The sequence below is a fragment of the Aegilops tauschii genome, chromosome 5 (genome assembly GCF_002575655.3).
Source record: "Aegilops tauschii subsp. strangulata cultivar AL8/78 chromosome 5, Aet v6.0, whole genome shotgun sequence".
Lineage (NCBI taxonomy): Eukaryota > Viridiplantae > Streptophyta > Magnoliopsida > Poales > Poaceae > Aegilops > Aegilops tauschii.
The window spans coordinates 556,364,520-556,388,468 of NC_053039.3; the positions used below are offsets into that span (position 1 = coordinate 556,364,520).

Here is a 23,949-nt window from a genome sequence, read left to right on the forward strand (position 1 = left end):
ATCACGAGGAATTGGTGATGGGGAATGGGTTTTACGCCGGGAGGTTCTCTAAATTTTAAGGTCATGTCGCTCTCTGTATTTAAAGGATTATTATTGTTCTGTTCTGAGATATGTGCATCTAGTATTTTTGAAGATTGATTTATTTATGTCTATGATACATAACAAATGGAAAGATACGGCGGTTGATACTCTGGCAACGCATCTCTGGGCGTTAATGAGTGTGGATCGGGACAGGACCCTTCGGACGAATATTTATTTCCTATATCCGTTTCTTCGTGCTGAAATAAATATCCCGCGTACGAGTTTCCATGTTGATGTGAGGCTAGCTCGCCATGTTGTGCATGTCCAACAATAAAGGGAGAATCACGTGGCACAATAGGAAGCGCGCCTTTTTTTCTTCCCCGTTGGATGAGCGAGAGCCCCCCAAAAACTCGATCTCCACAAACATCTCTCCCTCCGTTTCCCAGGTGTTTTGAATCAAGTTGAACGAGTGTTAGATTAGCACGTGGGAGCTGGTTTGTCACCATTTTATCCACGATGATTAGCGCATCTCCGGATGGATCAAACAACTATTCACATACCAAGTTGGAGATACAACCGAGTAAGGATAAGGAAAGATGGATGAGAAAGAACGGTTATGGTGGAGGACGGCTGGAGTACTGCAATGAATGAGGTAGGTGGAATGGACCTCGAATGGTTCAGAAGGTACATACAGAAATACAGAGATTAATACCATACACTACTCACCGGAGGAACGTGAGTTTGACATCAACTTCAATCGGTTCCTAAATTTGAGCCTTTAAAATGGGTGTAGCGTGACAAGCGGATGAATGAATACCAAGTGTACAACCCCCTCCCCCCCCCCCCCTCCCAATACATAAACCATTACTATCGCTTTGTTTTGGAATATGACCATCTAAAACATTTGGAGATTTTTGCATGTAATACATAATAACTACAAAGATTTGTCAACTAATACACTGACAACGCATCTCTAAACATTAATGAGTACAGGCTGGAACAAAATCCATCGTCCAGATATTTATTTCCCATATCAACATCTTCATTTTTTGAGCAAATACCAGCGTCTTCCTGCAATGTCCAGTGGCAATTGCGGGGTAATTATACCACAAGTAACAACTATAGCTGCCTAGTCTATAATGTGTTTGATCAGAAGGGTTTTTCCTTTCTTGATGAGGGTTTTATTATAAGGAATTAGTGATAAGGAATGGGTTTTTGAGAGTTACTCCGGCGGGTTCTTTGAATTTTTAGTCATCGTAATGGTGTAGAGTGAAAAGGCGATGAATGATTTTTAAGGACGGGCTCTCTGTATTTAGACCATTATTTTTGTCCTATTCTAAGACAAGTGCATCTAGTAATTTTGAAGATTTATGTTTGTGATACCTAACAAATGTAAAGATACCCTGGCAACACATATCTAGACGATAATGAGTGCAGATCGCAATAGAATTCTTCAGACAGATATTTATTTCTTGTATCCATTTCTTCAGTGCTGAAATCAATAACCCATGTATGAGTTTCCATATCGATGTGAGGTTAGCTCGGCATGTTGTGCATGTCCCAAAATGAGGGGAGAGGGGGAGGGCAATTGGAACTTTGAGGTGTCCGATGGATCATAACTATATGGGGCCCGAATGGTTTGGAAGGTACATCTATATGACTTGTACCGGTCCAATACAAAATTAATAATATATTGCTCATTGGAGGAACATGAGTTTGAGAACAACTAAAGCCGGTTCATAAAGTTGAGCCTTTATAATATGTGTAGAGTGAGCGAACGAATGATCACTGAGTGTGCACCTCCCCATACCTAAAACCATTACTACTGCTCTATTTTGGGATATGATCATTTAATACTTTTTGAGATCTTTGCATGTAATATGTAATAAATACAAAGATATGTCGACTGACACCCTAGCGGCGCATCTCTAAACAATAACCGACATAGCGAAGGAGAGGAGTGTGAGACAATGGTGGAGCGTGGTATTATTCTTCCCCACTAGATGAGCAAGGAGCCTTCCCTGAAAATCAATCCCCATTGCATCCATACATCCATTGTCCCGAGTATTTATGGATCCAGTCGACCAAGTGTTAAACTAGCACGGGAAATTGATATGCCTTCGTTTATCCATGGTGATTAGCGCATCTTCGACTAGATCAAACAACTACTTCCAGATCAAGCTAGGGATAGAATTGTGTGAAGGATAAGGAAATGGAAATGGAGATGAAGAAGAACGTTCGTGGAGGAGGCTAGCTGGAGCACTATAGCCAATGTGGTAGGTGGACATTTGTAGTGAATGAGGTAAATGGGAAGGGCGATTGGGACTTAGGGTGTCGAGTAGACCAGAGCTGTGTGGGCCCTGGATGGTTTAGAATGTATATCAAATGCATTCGTAAAAATCCCACTAGTAGAAAATCAATACATAAATTAATGGTACACATTACCCCCAGGAGGGTCTGGATTCCTAAATTTTGAGTTATTATAATGGGCATAGAGTAAAAAGCGGAAAATGGTTCTGGAGGGCAGCAATTGGCCGTATCTAAGATATTCTTATTGTTTTGTGGGATATATGTATTCAATACTCTTGATGAAGACTTATGTCTGCGATACGTAACAAATGTAAAATATACCCACTAATACTCTGACAGCGCATCTCTAGACGTTAATAAGTGCAAATTGGAACGGGATTCTTCGATCAAATATTACTTCCCATATCAGTGTCCTCGTGTTGAAATCAATAAACCACGTACGAGTTTCCATATTGAAGTGGGGTTAGCTCGACATGTGTGTCTATCACACAGCAAAGGGGAAGCCATGTTACACAAGGGAGAGCGCAATGTTCTTATTTATTGGCTAGATGAGCAAGGAGCGTCCCCCAAAACTCGATCTCCACTAGATCTCTCCCTCCATTTCCCAGGTATTTTGAATCCATTCAAGTGAGTGTTAAATTAGCACAGGGGAATTGATTTGTCGTTCTTTTTATCGGTGGTGATTAGCGCATCTTCAAATGGATCGAATAACTGCTTATAGATCAAGTTGGGGATAGAACCATGTGAAGGAGAAGAAAAGTGAGACAGTGAAGAATGATTGTCGTAAAGGATGGCTAGAGCACTGCAATGAATGCGGTAGGTTGGCATTTGTAGTGGATGAGGTAGATTTTTTTAGGCAATTCAAGTGGATGAGGTAGATGGGAAGGGCAATTGCAACTTTGGGATGTCGGAACTACATGGGCCCCGAATGATTTAGAAGGTACATCTATATGATTTGCAGCGAGCCAATACAAAATTAATACCATACGTTACTCACAAGAGGAATGTGAGTTTGATAGCAACTCAAGTGGATTAGTAAATTTTGAGCCTATGTAACGGGTGTAGAGTGAGAAGTAGTTGAATGACTCACAAGTGTATACTTACCCATATACAAACTATCTATTGCTCTATTTTTGGGGTATGTGCATTTAATATTTTTAGAGATTTTTATCTGAATACATAATAAATACAAAGATATTTCGACCGATACCATGACAAACACATCTCTAAACGTTAATGAGTGCAATCTGGAACATAATCCTTCAGCAGATATTTATTTCCTATATGAGTGTCTTCGTACTAAAATCAATACGCGTATGCGTTTCCATATCGAAGTGAGGTTAGCTCCTAAAATCAATATGTGTATCCGTTTCCATATCGAAGTGATGTTAGAATGGCATGCGTGTGTATCCACAACGAAGGGGTGGACGGGTGGAGTGTGTGACACAACGGCGGAGCACGCTATTCTTCTCACGAGCAAGGAGCCTCCTCCTCCCCCCCCCCCCCCCCAAAAAAAACCCCCCCAAAAAAACTACCGCATCCGTACATCCATTGCCTATGTATTTTTTAATCTAGTCAAACATGTGTTAAATTAGCATCAGAGATTTGATTTGTTTTAGTTTATCCATGGTCATTAGTGCATACTGAATGGATTGAGCAACTATTTGCATACCAATCCGGAATAGAACTATGTGGAGGAGAGTGAAAATGAGACGAAGAAGAACTGGAGCACTACTCCATAATTCGTCCTAAAATTTCTAGATATACACTTTTCACCAGACGGAGGGAGTACAATCAAAGCAGTAGGTGGGATTTTGCAGTGGATGAGTAGATGGGAAGGGCAATTGGGACTTGTGGGTGTCAAGCATACCAGAGTTATGTGGGCCCTGAATAGCTTAGAGTGTACATCAAATGCACTCACAGTGAGACTTATAGTAGGTCAATACATAAATTAGTACCATGCAGTACTACCCGAATGAGAGCAACTCTACTGGATTCCTAATTTTTTAGTCTTTATAACGGGTGTTAGAGTGGGAAGCGGGCGAATGACTCAAGAGTGCACACATCCCCATATTTAAACCATTACAATCTCTTTGTCTTTGGATATGAACATTTAGTAATTTTAAAGATTTTTGTCTTCAATACGTAATAAATACAAAGATACGTTGGTTGATACCCTGGGCACGCATCTCTAAATGTTAATGAGTACAGACCAGAACAAAATCCTTCAGCCAAATATTGATTTCTGGTATCTTCATGCTAAAATCAATACCCCACGTATGAGTTTCCATACAGAAGTGACATTAGCTCGACATGTGTGTCTATCGACAACAAAGGGGAGGAGTCATGTGACACAATGGCGAACACACTATTCTTCTTCCCTGTCGTACAAGCGAGGAGCCTCCCCCCAAAATTCAATCCCCATACATCCCTCCCTCCGTTTCCCAAGTATTCTTACAGTCAAACAAGTGTTAAATTAGCATAAGGAGTCAATTTGTTGTCATTTATCCATGGTGATTAACGCATCTCCGAATGGACCGAATCAATACTTGCAGGCCTGGTAGAATTGCGGCGAGGCGAAGGAAAATGATACAAGGAAGAATGATTATGGTGGAGGACAGTTGGAGCACTATAGTCAAGGCGGTAAGTTGGTATTTGTAGTGAATGGGGTAGATGAGAAAGACAGTTGGGACTTAGTGTCTAGCAGACCAAAGCTATGCGGGCCCTGAATGGTTTAGAATGTGCATCAAATGCACTCATAATTGCGACTTACAAAAAGATGACGCACAAACTTATGAAAAACCACACTGCAAATTCAAAAAGTTAAAAAAAGGGGAAAACTTGCTAAAATGAAAAAAAAAAGTCATGACCAAAAAAGAGCATACTAGCCTGCCCACAAGTTAGTCATGCATGCCAGCTGTTTCATTGAGCGCAAATGATTTAAGGAGTGGAGGAGGCCAATTTTCATCATACCATTGGCTGTTCTCTGGCACGGGGGAGTCGAGAAATGTATTTCGTTTCAGATTTATTTAAAGCTTAAAAAAATATGATTTCCAAAATTTATGACTCCATGGAGCCCTGATATCAAGAATCCTCACTCGTAAAAGAACTACTTTTTAGGAAGTCAGTACTATCCCCTATGCTTCCATAACTCCCAAAATATTTTGGGGATGTCCACAAAAACACTTGACACCTGACACTTGCCCCTACATTTGAGCAGAATTTGCCTTTTCCCTGTCCCCTCCGGACCGGAGGGTTTTGGGGCGGGCCGCCCACCCGAGCGCTCCGAAGAGAAGACTATCCCAAGGCACCTCAATCAAACAGGAACGGTTCGAGGCTGGTGTTGGAAGGGCGTCCAAACAATGCTTGTGTCAGGGATATTGGAGGTGCCCTTTTCTACCCAGGCTTGACCTTATTGCAGTACATCAATCTATGGGATGCACTTGCTGCCTTGGATATATATTTGAACATCAGTACAGACACAAGCGCTCATATACACTCACTCCTATGAACGCACACACGCACACCTTACCTCTATGAGCATCTTCAAAAGACTGAGCCGACATATCATCTTAAGATTTACGAAGTCACCATAGGTGCCTCGTCGTTGACGAAAACGTCTCCTCACACTGAATGCGCATCGCCGGAAATCCTGAAATAAATCCAGAAATAAATGCGAGCACCGGAATTTGAACCCTGGTGGGCTAGGAATACCACAGTCCCTCTAACCCTTGGATATATGACCAGCAACAGCCGGACACTTTCTCTTGGATGTGGAGTAAATCTGGTGGGTACTCTGGTAGTTCTACCTATACTATGCCGTGTCAGGGATCAACGCGGTTTGGAGCACCATGGCTTCGGAGAGCTTGGATGCCGCTGAATTGCAAGCTATTCGTTTGGCTCGCCCTACAGCACCAAATATGGACTTCAGAATCGACGAGCGAGGCATGGTCTGCAGGATAATACGATGCCCTTCTTCCTCTGCCTGCAAGAACAAGACAATGCTGATCATATGCTCATCAAGTGTGTTTATACAAGATATGTTTGGTGGGCGTGCTCGTCGAGAGTCCGACTCGCTGTTCATGCTCACCTGTTGGGGGCTATGGAAGCGCGCAATGCTCGGGTCTTCACAAATGTCACCCAGCAAGGCAACATGGCAACGAACGGGCGTTCTACTAGTTAGAGAAATAGTGGCTGATTTCAAGACTGAAACTGCTGGGCGGCACGATGCCCGATCCAGCCGCCTGGTCATATGCATGGACGAGCTGATCTGCACTCGTGCAAAAATCGTCCACAAAGCATCGTGTCCCTAGCACTCTTTGCATGGAGGCTCACGGGAGTGACAATATGATTGAGAGAGAGTAGCTTCTTTGCAATTTTGGTCTGGTGTTGGCCATAGCAATCAACCTGTGATCGCTTCTTGGGCTACTTTGTAGAAACTTTCTCCTCTTCTATAAAAATATGGTACACTTAAGCGTACTCTAAAAAAACAGGAACAACCATGGAAAATGCACTCGAGGCCATCATCAGGTTAGACTCATTTTTTTGCGGGAGAGTAGAAGCATTTAGTTTCAACCCATACAAGGTCGGAATGCGATGACTCGACATGACGCAACCAGCACGAAGCTGGAGTTGCAGCAGAATCTCGACCATGAAAAATGCACTTTCTTTTTGTGGGTGAATGAAAAATGCACTCGAGACCATCATCAGGCTAGAAGCATTTAGTTCATTGTTCAGCTCATACAAGGTCTGCTACCTACTACTCCTATGGACCTATCTAGGTTAAAAATCCTGCTACACCGAGACCGAGAGTGCGACGACTCTACATGCAACCAGCACGAAATTGCAGCAGTCTCCAGCATCAGAGAAGAAATTGCTTCTCTAGCAAACTGCAAAAGAAACAAACATATTTGACATGTCAGAATTTATACGGATAGATCAGAACTGTATACAAGGGCGTTTTATTCAGTACTGTAACTGCTGATCGAGTCTTAAGGGGGCTCAGTGAGGCAAGAGAGGCAGAACCTTTCTGCGAAGACCATCGGATTTAAGAGAAACACTATCCTAGCAGTTTTTACTTTCTATGAGAGCATCTAAGATGTCGATTGACTAGTTTGGGAGTTTGCCTGCCGAGAAGTCCCAGAGTTCGTACATAAACCGCAATTTCCCGTGTATTTTCATGATAAGTAAAAAGCAACAAAATAAAGTGCCAGTTTCACATGTCAGGCTCTAAATCTCAAGCCAATAGGGAAATGGGAGAAACGACCAGTGGGTTTCACGAGAACATCCAACTCCAGTGCAAGAAACACAGTTATGTTTGCTCATAACTCGTATGAAATCAGTGACTCGGCAAACTGAGTTTGGCCAATTATGAAATCAGTGACTCCGCAAACGGTAAAGAAATATTTAATTCAGGTATTCCGTAACCTAGGCAAACAACGGTATAAGAACAATGTACCTGCCCCGACCAATCATCGTATCAGAATTCAGAAGCACACAGCTTCATTAGTGTTTGTCCTCATCGTCAGAAGTTCTGTCATTTCCATAACCGGAACTTGCTCTAATTATGTAGACCTGCATCGTTTACATAGAAGTCAGATAGTATGCACTTAGCAGTAAGATAAAATGACCCCCCCCATGATCAGGCATTACAAGAATCCCTTCCATTAGATTAAACGATGGCATCTGGTACTGATGTTGAGCAATTGCATCATTCCCTGCAAACTGTGTGCAAAATTGGCTACCAAAACAGGCCTAACTTCTTATCTTTGAACATGTAAACACAGCTCACTGGTTTCAATCATGGATATGGCATATGACCTGCTTTATAACTTAAATCTAAGACATATATAAAAGACATTGAGGTTTGATACTACACAATGAGTTGGTCTAGTTTTGTTATTATGCAGCCATAACAGGTTTTTCCCATGTAGGGGTAGTATACGACCACATTTGGAACAAGTTATATATGTGCCCTCGTACTGAATGTGGAGTTCCTGATAGTACAATTGTGAAGATGCTAAATCTCACCTTGAACTTTGTCCTCTCTGTCAGTTGGAAAACCAAGAAACCGCCGTCTGCGAGGTCATGGCGGGCGGCGAACCCTCTCCACCCCTTCCTGAGGAAGTGGTGTCTGGCATCCCTTGTACAGCATGTGGAACTCCTCATCCGCCTCGTCCACCAAGACGACCGCCTCATCGTGCGCCGGGAGATGCTCGATGAAGTGCTTCGGGATTGTCTGTCACAAGTCACAAGTCACAACACAATGCATATAACCCACCGAATCAACATCCAATCCGATCCAAGAACCACATCCAGATCCAGTGCAAGTTTTCTGGCTATAATACCATTACGGCTGCCCTGCTGGCGCAGTCGTGGGTCACGGGCTTGACGAAGGCGGGCCAGCGGATGTCGTGAAAGTGAATCCGGCGCTTGAGCTCCTCCGCCTTTTGTTTGGCGGCGGCGGCGGCGGCCCTGTGTTCGTCTGCGTCGGTCGGTCCTTTCCGAATAACATCGTCGTACATTCCCTGGTAGTCGCGCTGCTGCGCGCCCTTGAGGTAGTTGGGCTGCTCGGGGAGGCTGGCGACGCGGCCGGACCGCCGGAGCTCGCCGGGGCTCGGGGCCTTGCGCTTCTGCGGCACCGAGACAGCGGGCCAGTCATATAAGTAGGGGCAAAAGGAAACGGAAGACTGACTGGAGGCAAGGAAGAAGAAGGGAGAGGAACTGACGGACCGGCTTGGGGTTGGGCTTGGGCCTGGCGGCGGCCTCGCGGACGGCGGCGGAGCTCCTCCAGCTTGCGGCGGTTCTCCTCAATCTGCCTCCGGCGCTGCTCCTCGTACGAGTTGGATTCCGCCATTGCCTTCTCGATCCTGCTTCCTTCTTGACTCTGCTCGGGAATGCGGGACGGAGCAGCGGCCAACTACCCACCCTCAGCTTTCCCGGTTATTGCGATTCCCTCGGTTTCAGTACCCCCTCCAAAGTCCACACACGAAAATGCCCAGCGGAGGACGGGCTACAGGAAGTCTATTTTCAAAATACCACCATTTTTTTGCGGGAAAAATACCACCATTTTCCACAGTGCAATAAAATAAAATAAATTGTAGTACATACAGAAATACATATATAACACGATTGAGAAAATTTTCATAACAGTACACTTTCACATGAGGCGTAGAAGATGTTAAGAATAAAGCAACGTCATTAGCGCTAAGAGTCGTCACGTGTGTCCAAAGCGTCATACGGACGCGAACGTCCGTACGGGCGTCTTCTCGCGCCACAGACGCCTATTGTAAACGGACGCCTCTCCGGAGGCGCCCCAAATCCTTGTATAAATAGGGCTTTGCCCAGAATCAATAAACACAAGTTTTTCATCAAATCTTTACACGTTATCAGCCACGCTAGCCTCGACCAACAGAGCACAAACAAGAAGAGACGAGAAGGTGAGATGGCAGGGATGAACCTGCATAGAATCGCCTCTGCCCTTGTTCGATTCGTTGGACGGGAGATCCGTCGATCTGCCAGACGCCACAATGCTGGTGTTCCTCGCCATTGGGGCCCAGGCAACGGCCGCCGTGGTCGTCAGGATCACCCTGGCCCCGCCGCCGCAGAGCAGGCAGGACCAAGCAACCCATCTGCCACCGTCCACCACGCCTACCAGGCACCCCCGATGCCGGCCTTCGTCGCTCCGCCAATGGACTGGGCTCCCGCCGAGGCTGCAGCCCCGTTCCTGGGCGAGGAGGAGTTCTTCGACGCCGCCCAGGCCCCGCCACCGCCGGGGATCTTCTTCGGCAATGGCATGGACGCGGGCGTGGCCTTCTGTCCGGTGCACGGATACGGCCCTTGCCTGCCCGCGATTTCTGCCCCGTGTACGGGTACGGGCCGTGCCCTCCACCGCCGGCCACTCCACCACCGGAACCGGAGGTCATCGATGAGCCGCTCGCCTACCCGGACCTCCCAACGCCGACGCCCGCCGACGAAGACGAGGAGCACTTCGCCCCTCCAGGCTATGGCCCTGTGCCCGCCATGATGGAGTGGGAGGTGACGCTGAACGAAGAGGAGGAGCAGTGGCTCAACTTCGTTGTGAAGCCGGAGCCAACCATGCCGGCGGAGACCGGCGAACCCGGCGCCACCATCCCCGACCTCAACACTGCCACCGACGTGAAGATCGAGGAAGCGGCGTCGTCTTCCTAGGCCCCAGCATCTCCGCCGCCTCCGCCCCCGGCAAGCCCGCGAACGCCTCCACCGGCGGCTCGCCGGATCCTTCGCCGTTTCGCGGCGGCGCTGGAGCAGCACCGCCCCGGCCTCCGCTCCGGCTCCTGGGCCCCTGCAGGCCTCCACCTCCCCGGCTACGCTGCGGGGGGGGGGGGGGGCGTCCTCCTCCTGAAGATCGCCGGTGCTGGGCGCCGTCGGCGGCGGCCGGCGGGATCCCGTGGAGGTGGTGGTGGAATGGGGGGGGGGATTGACCCCAACCGCCCCACCTCCCAGTCCCCCTTATCTGCTCGATCTCTCCATCAGCACCGTCGCCATGGGCCTGGGCCGAAAGGCCTCGTGGGTTGTGGCCCATGTTGCAACGACCAGAAAAAAAACCCAACGGGTTATAGGCTAGATTGCAGAAAAATCCTTATATTATCGGGATTTCGTGCATTAGTCCAACTACTAGTACTAATTTAGTGCTTGTCATGTTTTAGCCCCGTAAATTTGGGAATTCGCGGATAGGTTCAACTACTAGTGCTGTAATTAAGTACTTGTCATGTTTTAGACCTTGTATCTCGATGTGATTATATATTGTACTCAATTAAATTGTGTATTGATGTTTAGACCATATTATTTCTATAAATCATTATATGTTCAATGTGTTTGCAATTTGCAATCCCTATAACATGTACAAATGGTACAATAATATTATTTTGCAATTGAAAATCATTTATTCTTGCAACTCAAATATTAATTCGCCATCAAGTAAGTCAAAAAATCCCTATGTAGCACAAAAATAGACTTAATTCAAATAGAATTAATATGCAAATATTTATATAATCTAAACAAAGTTCAAGTCTTTACTTGAATTCACAACAATTGCAAAATTTATTACAACATGACCATGATGATTTTAATTTACATACAAGTAAATTGATCGAATACCTGGTTCTCAATCTTGTAGGACAAAATGACCGTCAAAGAATTTGAAGAGCTTGCGCTCGACGGACACAACTATCCTACATGGGCTATGGATGTTAAAACCAGTCTTTCATCCCGTGGAATTGCAGCTGCACTCATACCTCCTGCAGACCCTCCCCAAGAGGGAATTGCACAATTAACCGAACAACAACAATATGCTGCTTTATACATAATAAGGCACCATATCCATCCAGATCTGAAATCTGAATATTTGATGGAGGAATCTCCAAGCAATATGTGGCAATCACTTAAGACTAGATATGAACAGCAAAAGGCAGTTATACTTCCTGAAGCTAGTCATGAGTGGACCCATTTAAGACTCCAAGATTTCAAATTGATCGGAGCTTATAATCATGAGGTTCATAAAATTTGTTCAAAGTTGCGATTTTGCGAGAAGGAGCCTACAGAAGCAGATAAGATAGAAAAGACTCTATCCACTATGCTCCCAGCTGACAGGATCCTACAGCAACAATATCGTGCCCGCAATTATACAGTTTACTCTGAACTTATACATGTGCTCCTCCAGGCTGAGAAACACGATGAACTTCTGCTAAAGAATAGTAATCAACGCCCAGTTGGGGCCGCTCCTCTGCCTGAAGTACATGCAAATTTTTAGGAAAATACCAAGTTCAATGGTTCTTTCAAAGGCCAAAACAAGAACTTCAAGGGTAAGAGCAACCACAACAAGAAGAACAAGCCACAAAATTCAGACAAGGGGAAGGGCATAACAAAGAATAAGTTTGATAAAACTAAACTTTGCCAGAAATGTGGATGCTACAAGCATGTCACAAAAAAATGCCGCACCCCAAGACATCTGGTAAACCTCTACCTGCAATTCATGGGACGTAACAGACCTGCCCAAGGAGCAAGATATGAAGCTCACTTCAATCTTCAACCTGATAACAACAAGGAAGCTGGTTGTTCGCAAGATGTTCGAGGAGCACCAAGTAACAACAAGGAATTCCATATATCGCAGGACTCCATGGACACGGAGAATATGATGACCGAATACGCCGCCGACATGTTCGGGGACTTTGACTAGTCAATTGACTCCATTTAGACATTTTATTTGTTTACATCCATCAGATTGTTGTAATAAAAACATATTATTATTGTTATTGTCATCATTCTATATTGTAAAAACACAATATATATTGTATCAGCACTTTGATATCAATAAAATTTGTATGTATTCTATATATCCAATAAAGTGTTTTTCATTAAACTGAAAATTCCACATTTTTAATATATAGATTTCTACAGGAGTCAATCCAATGGAGGAGGAAATGTGCCTTGTGGACAGTGGCACCACAAACTCTATACTTAGGGAAATAAAGTATTTCCAAACTCTTACAAAATTGAATGGAGATATTTTAACAATCGCTGGACGCGATGCGGTAATTGTTGGCAAAGGCCGTGCCATATTTACCCTCCCTATGCGTACACAAATTGTAATTGAGGATGCTTTACTGTATCCCGATTTTACTCGTACCCTCATAGGTTATAGAGATATCCGCAAAAATGGTTTCCACATTGAAACTCATGAAGATAACAAAGAGGAATATCTCCTCTTTACCAAAGACAACGGATATGGCAAACATATATTTGAGAAAATTCCCTCTTTATCATCAGGATTGTACTACACGTACATAAAACCCGTAGAGCACGTTGCATATAAGGTAAATTTTCATAATGTAAATGTATTCCAAACTTGGCATGATCGCCTTGGTCATCCTGGTATAGGGATGATGAGGAAAATTATCTGCAATTCCAATGGTCATGACTTAAATGAAGCTAAATTCCCACAATCTTCAGATTTTATGTGCACTGCATGTGCTACTGGGAAACTCATTTTAAGACCCTCATATCTTAAAATTCAAGCAGAACCACTACAATTCCTTGAACGGATTCAAGGTGATATTTGTGGTCCGATCCAACCATTGTCTGGACCTTTTAGGTATTTCATGGTTCTAATAGATGCATCTACACGATGGTCTCACGTGTGTTTACTATCTACACGAAACCATGCATTTGCCAAAATAATGAGACAAGTTATCAAATTGCAAGCTCATTATCCTGAGAATCGAATTAAATCAATTCGAATGGACAACACTGCTGAATTCTCTTCACATGCTTTCAATGATTATTGCATGGCATTAGGCATTGAAGTTCAGTACTCTGTCCCATATGTCCACACACAAAATGGATTGGCCGAATCTCTAATTAAGAGAATTAAGCTCATTGCACGACCCTTACTAATGAATTGCAATTTACCAACTTCTTGTTGGGGTCACGCAGTTTTACACGCTGCTGACTTAATCCAATTGCGACCAACTGCATATCACAGCACTTCCCCTCTGCAATTAGTACGTGGAAACCTACCAAATATTTCCCATCTGCGTAAATTCGGATGCGCCACATATGTGCCAATCTCACCACCGCAGCGTACATCCATGGGCCCACACAGAAAATTGGGGATCTATGTGGGGTACAAATCACCGTCGATAATCAAGTACCTTGAACCCTTCACGGGGGATCTGTTCACAGCCCGTCACGCTGACTGCATCTTCAATGAGGACCATTTCCCGGCATTAGGGGGAGACATCAAGTACCAAAAAGAATGCCCGAAAATCGATTGGAATGCCCAAGGCATTTCCTCCTCTGATCCACGTACTCAAGAAACTGAACTTCAAGTTCGAAAAATAATTAATTTGCAACACATTGCAAATAACCTGCCAGATTCATTTACTGACTATAAAGGTGTTACCAAATCCTACAATCCTGCTAAAAACGCGCCCGAAAGAGTGGAGGTACCAACAAAAACTACTCAACCCCCTGTTCAAAGGAAGAGGGGGAGAAGTACGGCCACGGAACAGGATTCAGCTCCTCACAAGCAACAAAGGAAACAGAGAAAGAAACTCTCTGAACCAATAAATGTAAACCAACCTAGCGTTGATAATCATCAAATGGGTAATATACACCCAGTGGAAGAACAACCTCCACAACCCAGCTCAGTTGTGCACAAACTAACTGGGACATCGGAACACCCAGACTCAATCGTATTGGGAAATCACGAAGAGTCACTAAGGGTGCAGGAAATTTCTATCAACTATGTTGATTCTGGAGAATCATTTGACCGTAAGACTACGACTGTCGACATATATTTTGCTGAAAAGATTGCAGATACCCTTCTCACTGATCATGATCCAAAGACCATGGCAGAGTGCAAGAAACGCTCCGACCGGCCTAAATGGAAGGATGCAATCCAAGCAGAATTAGCCTCGCTCAATAAACGAAAGGTATTCACTGAAGCAATACCTACACCTCCCAGAGTTTTCCCCGTGGGATTCAAATGGGTTTTTGTTCGTAAAAGAAACGAGAACAACGAGGTGGTGAGATACAAAGCAAGGCTCGTAGCACAAGGTTTCACACAAAAACCCGGCATTGATTTCACTGAAACATATTCTCCAGTAATGAGTGCAACCACTTTCCGATATCTTATATCTTTGGCAGTGCAAAATTGTCTATCTATGCAGTTGATGGACGTAGTGACCGCTTACCTTTACGGTTCACTTGATTCAGACATATACATGAAGGTTCCTGATGGAGTCCCAATCCCGAATCCAAACGCAAAACGCAACACATATTGTGTAAAACTAAATAAGTCTTTATACGGCTTAAAACAGTCGGGTCGCATGTAGTACAACCGACTTAGTGAGTTCTTTTTAAAAAAAGGATACTCCAATAATGATGATTGCCCATGTGTTTTCATAAAAAAGTCCACAACTGGATTTTGCATTATTTCTGTGTATGTCGATGATCTGAACATCATTGGAACCACACAAGATATTGATGAAGCACGCAATCACCTAAAGACGGAATTTGAGATGAAGGATTTGGGTAAAACCAAATTTTGCTTAGGATTACAACTTGAGCACCTTCCCTCGGGTATTTTGGTTCATCAAACCGCCTATATCCAGAAAATATTGGAGAGATTCAATATGGACAAATCCTATCCATCTAAAACTCCTATGGTAGTTCGATCTCTAGACTTAGAGAAAGATCAATTTAGACCAATGGATAATGGAGAAGAGATATTAGGACCTGAAGTTCCATATCTCAGTGCCGTTGGAGCGCTCATGTATCTTGCAAATTGCACCAGGCCTGATATTGCATTTGCAGTGAATTTACTAGATAGACATAGCGCAGCTCCTACTAAACGCCATTGGACGGGAGTTAAGAATATCTTTCGATATCTCCAAGGCACAAAGGATCTTGGCCTATTCTTTCAGTTTCAGAGAAATTTGGACATTGATATGATTGGGTATGCTGATGCTGGCTACTTATCTGACCCCCACAATGCCAGATCACAACCCGGTTTTGTGTTCCTACATGGTGGGACAACCATACCATGGAAGTCTTCCAAACAGACTCTAGTGGCTACATCCACCAATCATTCTGAAATAATCTCTTTATTTGAGGCAACACGTGAATGTGTATGGCTTCGCAGAATGATAAACCACATACAAAAATCATGTGGTAAAGGTTCTATCGAATCTCCAACCATTATCTACGAAGATAATGCAGCTTGTGTTGCTCAAATGGAAACAGGTTACATAAAGAGCAATATCACTAAGCATATTTCTCCTAAATTATTTCCCCCCATCAATTACAAAAGAAAGGGAAGATAAACATTTTGCAAGTCAAATCATGCGATAATCTAGCTGATCTATTCACAAAGTCACTCCCAGCTTCAACATTTGAAAAATATGTTCATGGGATTGGTATGCGACAACTTCGAAATTTGCAAAGATCAGGGGGAGAGTCTCTCTGAATCATAACCTGTTCAAACATTATATTGCACTATTTTTTCCTTTATGAGTTTACTCTCATGGTTCTCATCAAGGTTTTTAATGAGGTAATATCAACATAAGAATATATGTCATACATCCTATTTTTCCCCACCGGGGTTTTTAATGAGTGTATACAAGACATATTAATTGTCCTCTAAACTTACCAATGAGTTTTATCCTCAAGGTTTTCTCATATAAGTTATCAAAGAGACGATAACATATGTTGTAACATTTTCTCCTTATTTTTCCTACTGGGTTTTAATGGAGTTTTAACAACATATCAAGTTCTATTCTCCTCATATTTTTCCCACAGGGTTTTTGGAGGAGTTATTCAAGATCATATACGCTTGTGATTAAGAGCAATATTCTCAAAGTTATACAAGGATGCAAGACATAGAAGAAGCAGTTTTGTACAAGGGGGAGTGTTAAGAATAAAGCGACGTCATTAGCGCTAAGAGTCGTCACGTGTGTCCAAAGCGCCGTCATTAGCGCTAAGAGTCGTCACGTGTGTCCAAAGCGCCGTACGGACGCGAACGTCCGTACGGGCGTCTTCTCGCGCCACAGGCGTCTATTGTAAACGGACGCCTCTCCGGAGGCGCCCCAAATCCTTGTATAAATAGGGCTTTGCCCAGAATCAATAAACACAAGTTTTCCATCAAATCTTTACAGAAGAAAAAGGTAAATACATGCATGAAAATGGGACGATTTTTCTTTGTTGTTGGGCCGGATTTTTTTAGCTTGCAAGTCAACCTATTTTTGAACACCAATTTACATATTCGTAAATATCATTTTGGTTTCTTTTTAAATAGGGCTACATGTAGCCCGTCCTACACACCCGTCCTACACAACTTAGCTTCCAAACAATGTTCAAACAAACAACAGTATTGGCCCGGTTTGTTAGAGCATAGATACTAGTAGAGCCAATTCCTGGCTATATGTTACTGCACGTCATTTATACCGGATCTAAGAGAAATAACTTTGTGTTCGAATCACCATCTTGCAACCATCGAACCCAATCATCTTAGTAGCCGGAAACAAACAGGAACAGCCACGAAAAAAATGCACTCGAGACCATCGTCAGTCTACAATCATTCAGTAGTTCAAGCAATGCAAGGTCTGCACCACGCGCTGTTACCTACTACTCCCATCTAGGTTAAAAATCCTGCTACACTGAGACCGAGAGTGCGACGACGACTCTACATTCATGCAACCAGCACAAAACCGCATTAGCCGAGTCTCCAGCATCATCGAAGAAATTGCTTCTCTAACAAACTGCAAAAGTAACAAACATATTTGACATGTCAGCATTTATACGGATAGATCAGAACTGTACACAAGAGCATTTTATTTAGTATATATACTACAAAGCTGCTGATCGAGCCTAAGGGGGCTGACTGACAGACTGAGACAAGACAAGCAGAAACTTTGCAAAGAGCATAGGATTTAAGACAACAAAGAAAACTATCCTCACAGTTTCTACGAGTACATCTCCGATATCGACCGATCAGAGTTTAGGCATTTGGCAACAGAGAAGTCCCAGACTTCATGAATAAACTGCAGCCCCCCAAGTGCTAAGAAAGGTTTGGATATATGTCGGTCTCCTGGATATGTGGCATATGCTATTGACCGCCTCGACGAGAGTTTTGATGAATGGCATGCTGGGAGTGAGCATCGCAACAGAGCGAGGGCTGCGTCAGGGCGATCCTTTATCGCCATTGATGTTTATATTGGTTATATGGAGGGCCTGCACCATATGTTCAACTACACTGATTTGCATGGGATGTTCACTCCGCTGGCCAGAAGGGGCCTAAAGCACTGCCTGTCATTCTTCGCCGACGACGTCATGTTATTTCTCAAGCCAAACACAGTGGACGTGGCGCTCTGCTCGGCCATCCTACAGGACTTCAGTGAGGCCTCGGGCCTCAAGATAAACCCCGCAAGATGCACTGCCATACCTATTCGGTGCTCTGTGGAGCAGGCTGATCAACTGAAGTTAGGGCTCGGTTGCCCATTGGGATCGTTCCCCTGCCGGTATCTCTGTCTGCCGCTAACAATCAGAAAACCAACGGCGATGCAATTCCAGGAAGTGGTAGATGGGATGACCAGAAGGTTGCCAACGTGGAGGGGGGCATACATGGACAAATCTGGAACACTCGTGCTTGTGCAATCCGTTCTTTGCGCAATGCCGATTCATACGAACGATGATGGCACTGGATGTGCCACCCAAGGTCTTGGCGAGCATGAACAAGATATGTCGGGGCTTCTTTTGGGCAGGGAGCTCGGACGCCCACGGAGCGAAGTGTGCCGTGGCTTGGCGCACTGTCTGCAGTCCGAAGTGGACTGGAGGACTAGGCCTAAGTGGGTGAATGTCACCTTGAGGGCTCGATGGCTGTGGCTACAGAGGGTAGACCAGGAGAGACCGTGGGCTGAGTTCGAGGTCAATGTTTCAGCTGAATCGCTTGCTGTTGTCGATGTGGGCAACGGTGCAGGCTTGTTCTTCTGGGAAGATCGTTGGCTATAGGGAAGATGCATTCAGGAGATCGCTCCTCGGCTCTACGATTGTGTCCCTCCCAGGATCCGGAAAAGCAGGACAGTTGGGGACGCTCTGGCTGGGGCTTGGCCTTTGGATGTCGGGCTGGATATGACCGTGGCCGAGATCTACGAGTACCTAAACCAATGGGAGTTGGTTATCAAGGTGGAGCTAAATCCGGGCGTGGTGGACAAGTTCAGGTGGGCATGGGAGACCTTGGGGCAGTACATGGCAATGTGAGATCTGCCTACGCGAGCCGATACTTTGGACGAGAAAAAGACCTGTCTACCACAGTAGTGTGGGACTGCAGAGCGCCGTTGAGATGCACGCTGTTTACCTGGCTTGCCTATAAGAACAGATGTTGGACCTTGGTCCTTGGATCGCCTCGCGCGCCGTGGTCCTCTGCATCAGGAGGCCTGCCCGCTTTGTTGCCAGTTGCCAGAGAAGATCAGCCACCTATTGGTATCCTGTGTTTTCGCACGATCAGTCTAGCATCAGGTGCTTCTTGCTTGGGGACGTGAGGACTCGATGCCGAGTGGGACAAACAACTTGCTATCTTGGAGTGCTTCAATGCAACCACAGGCAACCGTACAGAAAGATTTCCACACAATTAACTTGCTCGTCTGTTGGCAGATATGGAAACACCGCAATGCTATTGTGTTCGATGGGGCAACTACAACTGTGGCCGTTCTACAAAGGATTCGCGAAGAGGGTAGGACTTGGCAGTTAGCGCGGATATTTCGGTCGGACATGTCTTCTTTCTTTCATAGGTTGCATATAGGTGGAACTTGAGTGAGTAGTTGCGTGTAACTCTGGCTAGTAGCCATCTTGTATACACGTGGATGGGTTTCTCACCCTTTTTTTATGAATATATGATACGCATGCTTGTGCATATTCTAGAAAAAAAATAGCTAGCACATAAGTAACAAAGTAAGGTTACGATGCTCAAAATCTCAAACCAATAGGGAAATGGGAGAAACGGCCAGTGCGTTCCCTGAAAAGATCTAACTCCAGTGCTGGAAGTGCAGTTATGTTTGTTCATAACTCGTAAGCAAGCAGTTTTTTTTATCAGCAAACCGAGCTTAGCCAATTATGAAATCGGTGCATCGGCAAAGATAAAAGAAATATTGAGTTCAAGTATTAAACCTAGGCAAACAATGGTAAGAACAATGTACCTGCACTCCGATCGAACATTGTGTGGGAAGCACACATCTTCATTACTGTTCATCCTCAGAGTCATCGGAAGTTTGGTCGCTTTCATAGTCTGGGTTTGCTCTGAAAATGTAGACCTGCATCATTTACATAACCAATGAGATTGTACAATATGCACTTAGCAGTGAGATAAAACGGCCTCCTCACGATTGGGCCTTAAAAGAATCCCTTCCATTATCTAAAAAGATATAACTGGACAATCAAAGGCCAACGAATGAAATAATTCCTAGAGGCCCTTTTAGATCTGGCTGGAATGAAGGTATATACAGTAGGGATGCTGAGCAATAACATCGTTTCCTGCAAACTGTGTGTAGAATTAATTGGCAGTCCAAGCAGGCCGAATTTCTCATCTATGAATAAGCAGACACATTTCACCAGTCTCAGTTCTGGATATGGCATATAACCCACTTTATAATTTAAACCTAAGACATGCGAAAAACATTGAAGTTTGATACTAAACAATGACCCTAGTGGGTAGCTAGTTATTACGTAGACATAACAGGTTTTTCTCATGTATATAAACTTAAAGACCATTGTTTCGACAGACGAACGCATGAAGGAGTATGAGGCCACCAAGCAACTTTCAAGAATGTTTAAGAATCGCAAGGCGACATTTGGAACACAAGGAATTCCACATGAAAACAAGTTATATATGCAGTCGCACTGAATGTGGAGTTCCTAAAAGTAAAAGTAGAGCGTTTTTTACCCATGGAACCGAGGGCATGCTGAATCTCACCTTGAACTTTGCGCTGTCTATCAGCTGGAAAACCAAGCAATCGCCATTTTCAAGGTCATGGTGGACGGCAAACTCTCTCCACCCCTTGCTGAGGTAGCAGTGTCTGCCCTCTTTGCTGGCATTGCACATCATGTGGAACTCGTCATCCGCCTGATCCACCAAGACGACCGCCTCATCGTGCGCCGGGAGGTGCTCAATGAAGTGCTTCGGGATCATCTGTCACGAGGAATATAATAACCCCCCCAAAAAAATTCAACAATCATCCGATCCAAGAACCACATTGCCTGACATCGAGTGGAAGTTTTTTTCTTGCTCCAGTACCATCTGTTTTGCCCTGCTGGCGCAGACGTGGGTCATGGTCTTGACGAAGGCGGGCCGGCGAATGCGGTGGATCCGGCGCTGGAGCTCCTCGGCCTTGGCGACGGCGGCGGCCCTCTCCTCGTCGGTCGGCCCTTTCCAAATACGAGCGTCATATGCGGCGTACACTCCCTGGTCGTCGCGCTGCTGCGCGCCCTTGAGGTAATTGGGCTGCTCCGGGAGGCCGGCGACGCGGCCGGACCGCCTGAGCTCGCCGGGGCCCGGGGCCTTCCGCTTCTGCGACACCGAGGCGGCGGACGAGTCATATATACGGGAGAAAAGGAGAGGGAAGACCGGAGGCAAGGAAGGAAGAAGGGAGAGGATCTGACGGACCGGCCTGGGCTTGGGGTTGGGGTTGGGCTTGGGCCTGGCGGCGGCCTCGCGGACGGCGGCGGAGAGGTGATGCAGGCGGAGCTCGTCCAGCTTCCGGCGGTTCTCCTCAATCTGCCTCCGGCGCTGCTCCTCGTACGAGTTGGATTCCTCCATTGCCTTTTCGATTCTGCTTCCTCCCCCTTCTTCTTCCGCTTCTTGGGTGTTTTCCAGCCGCCCCGTGCTTGGGAGGTGAACTGGGCTGGGCAGGGAACGGGGAAAAGTAACGTGGCCCTAGAGGCCCGCCTTTCTTCAACCACCTCGCCTCCGCCTCAAACCCCACCACGCTCGGCGTGCCGAATGCATCGTCATTATTCTATTCTAGGAGGAGCCATGATTATGCTAATGAAAATTCATTCCTCTTGTTTAAATATTTTATTTTTTTGACAAAGAGAAATATATTTAATATCACAAAAATATCAACTACATCCAGTCTCTGCAACAATGCAATACCGTAAAGACATTACGGATGCACACAGCCAGAGGACAAAAATAAGAAAAAGAAGGAGAAGAAGAAGAAATCTAGCTACGCTAATCAATTTCTTATAGCTGCAGCATTAACCACCACCTAGACAGCACCCGAAGTTCAAATTCTTCAAAAGCGACACCTCCAATAAGGAAGCAGTGCACAAGCACCGTCATCGCCCGATTATAGATTTTAGGTTCTCACCCTGAAGAAGATCCGCTCCGCACCCTCAAAACAATGTTTTCAACAAGGTCACTGCCAGACACAACCAATTAAGGACAGACCTTGGGTTTTCACCTTGAAAGCTAAGACTCCGCACTTCACTTGTGCTGCTGCCCAACTTTGCCGATGCTGCTGCTATGAGTCACGAATCACCAAGGAAAGTCCTCATCGCCACGAAGACTCGATCCGTCATTACTAGGCCTCAGACTTAGCCAACATGACGTTCTCCGCCGCTATCTTCACCATGGAAATCGAAATATCAATATGTCCCATAATGTCAACAGGCACCGAAGCTTCGCGTCACGTCCTCCTAAAGCCACTCGGGCTGAAATAGGGGTGCACACGACCGAATCTCATCCAATCTAGCAATCTACAAGCGTCAAGCACCCAATGAAGATCTCCGGCGGAGCATTTCAGAACTCATCAATGGCTAGATCCATGAGGGCCAACAATTGGCAGAACACCATCTTAGAGCAAAAAGAACTCAAGGACGGCACCACCCGCCGGCTCCCAACAGTAGGCCGGAGACCTCAGCAGGAACCGCCGCCACCACGCCTAGATGAATAGTTGAGCCACATTGAGCCCCCGGACCACTCGATGCCGCCCTGCGGCCACAACGGCAGTCGAGGTCGCCGAAGAAATCCGAGGCCGTCGCCCAGGCGCCCATCTCCATCGACCATGCCGTCCAAGGCCACCATGAATCTCCGGCCGGAGATCCCGTAATGCGAGAAAGGATGGGGCCCCCGCCGCCATTAGTCGCGCGAGAAGGATGAGGACCGCCACCGCCGGTAGCCTCGCGGCCTTTAATCGGAGGCATCCTTTGGTGGCGGCGGGGGAAGCATGATCGGAGGGGGAAGGGGTGACGGCTGTGCTAGGGTTCCGCTCGAGTCGTCTACTTTGTAGGCTCTCTACAGCGATCATACGGATAATAAGAATGTGTCAATATCAAATTGTGGATCACAAAGGCTCTATCATAAAAGGAATCTGAGGGACGGACCTCAAGTGGTTGTTTGGATATCGATGATTGACGAAATAGGGTTTCCCCCCGCTTTATATTATAAAGCCTGGACCAAAGCACACAGGTAGCAACAAGGTTCAACACACACACACACACACACACACACCAGAGTACAATAAACACACCAGAGGTCTAGCTGGGGGAGCAGCACAATAATCCCCAAATAAGAAGCCAAAAGACAGCTACACTAATCCGGCTAGGGGGGGGGGGGAGCGGCGGTGCAGACAAGCGGGCGGCGATGGACCGGAGCAAGGCGATGGCCCGATCGATTAAGACCCGATCCTGGCGCTGACTACGCGGCCGCCATAGCTATAGAAAACCACATAGTTTGTATACTGCATCAGTCGCACGAAGAGGAATAACATGCTCAATCACAAGCTTATTACGGATATTCCAAAGTGTCCAAAGAAGGGCACCAATGGCCACCCAAAGGGCCGGCCGCCCAGCCGCATGGTTGGCCTCAAGCACCTCCCTAAACATATCAGGGAGGTTGGTATGGCACCATCTGCCACCTGCAACCTCCCGAAAGCAACCCTAGAGGAATCTCGCCGCCGGGCACACGAAGAATATGTGGTTAGAGTCCTTCGGGGTCAAGCACAAGGGACACATCCCGTCGGAGGGGCCATTACGCTTCAGCACCTCCGTACCGGATGGGACTCGTCCGCGCACTAATTGCCAAAG

The 23,949-nt window shown here is 45.7% G+C and overlaps 1 protein-coding gene and 1 pseudogene across 1 annotated transcript; both read right to left on the reverse strand.

Moving 5' to 3' along the window:
• Window positions 1-6,976: 6,976 nt before the first annotated feature.
• LOC109767746 (B3 domain-containing protein Os06g0194400-like) lies at window positions 6,977-10,694 on the reverse strand (annotated as a pseudogene).
• A 6,615-nt stretch (window positions 10,695-17,309) lies between these two features.
• Window positions 17,310-21,788, reverse strand: LOC109767747 (B3 domain-containing protein Os06g0194400-like). The gene is made up of 5 exons (XM_020326466.4): window positions 21,527-21,788; window positions 21,158-21,430; window positions 20,837-21,052; window positions 20,064-20,177; window positions 17,310-17,630 (listed from the first exon to the last, which is right to left on the reverse strand). Exons 1-4 carry the CDS (start codon window positions 21,677-21,679, stop codon window positions 20,106-20,108), a joined length of 714 nt encoding a protein of 237 aa, XP_020182055.1. The 5' UTR covers window positions 21,680-21,788; the 3' UTR covers window positions 17,310-17,630; window positions 20,064-20,105.
• Between the last annotated feature and the right edge of the window lie 2,161 nt (window positions 21,789-23,949).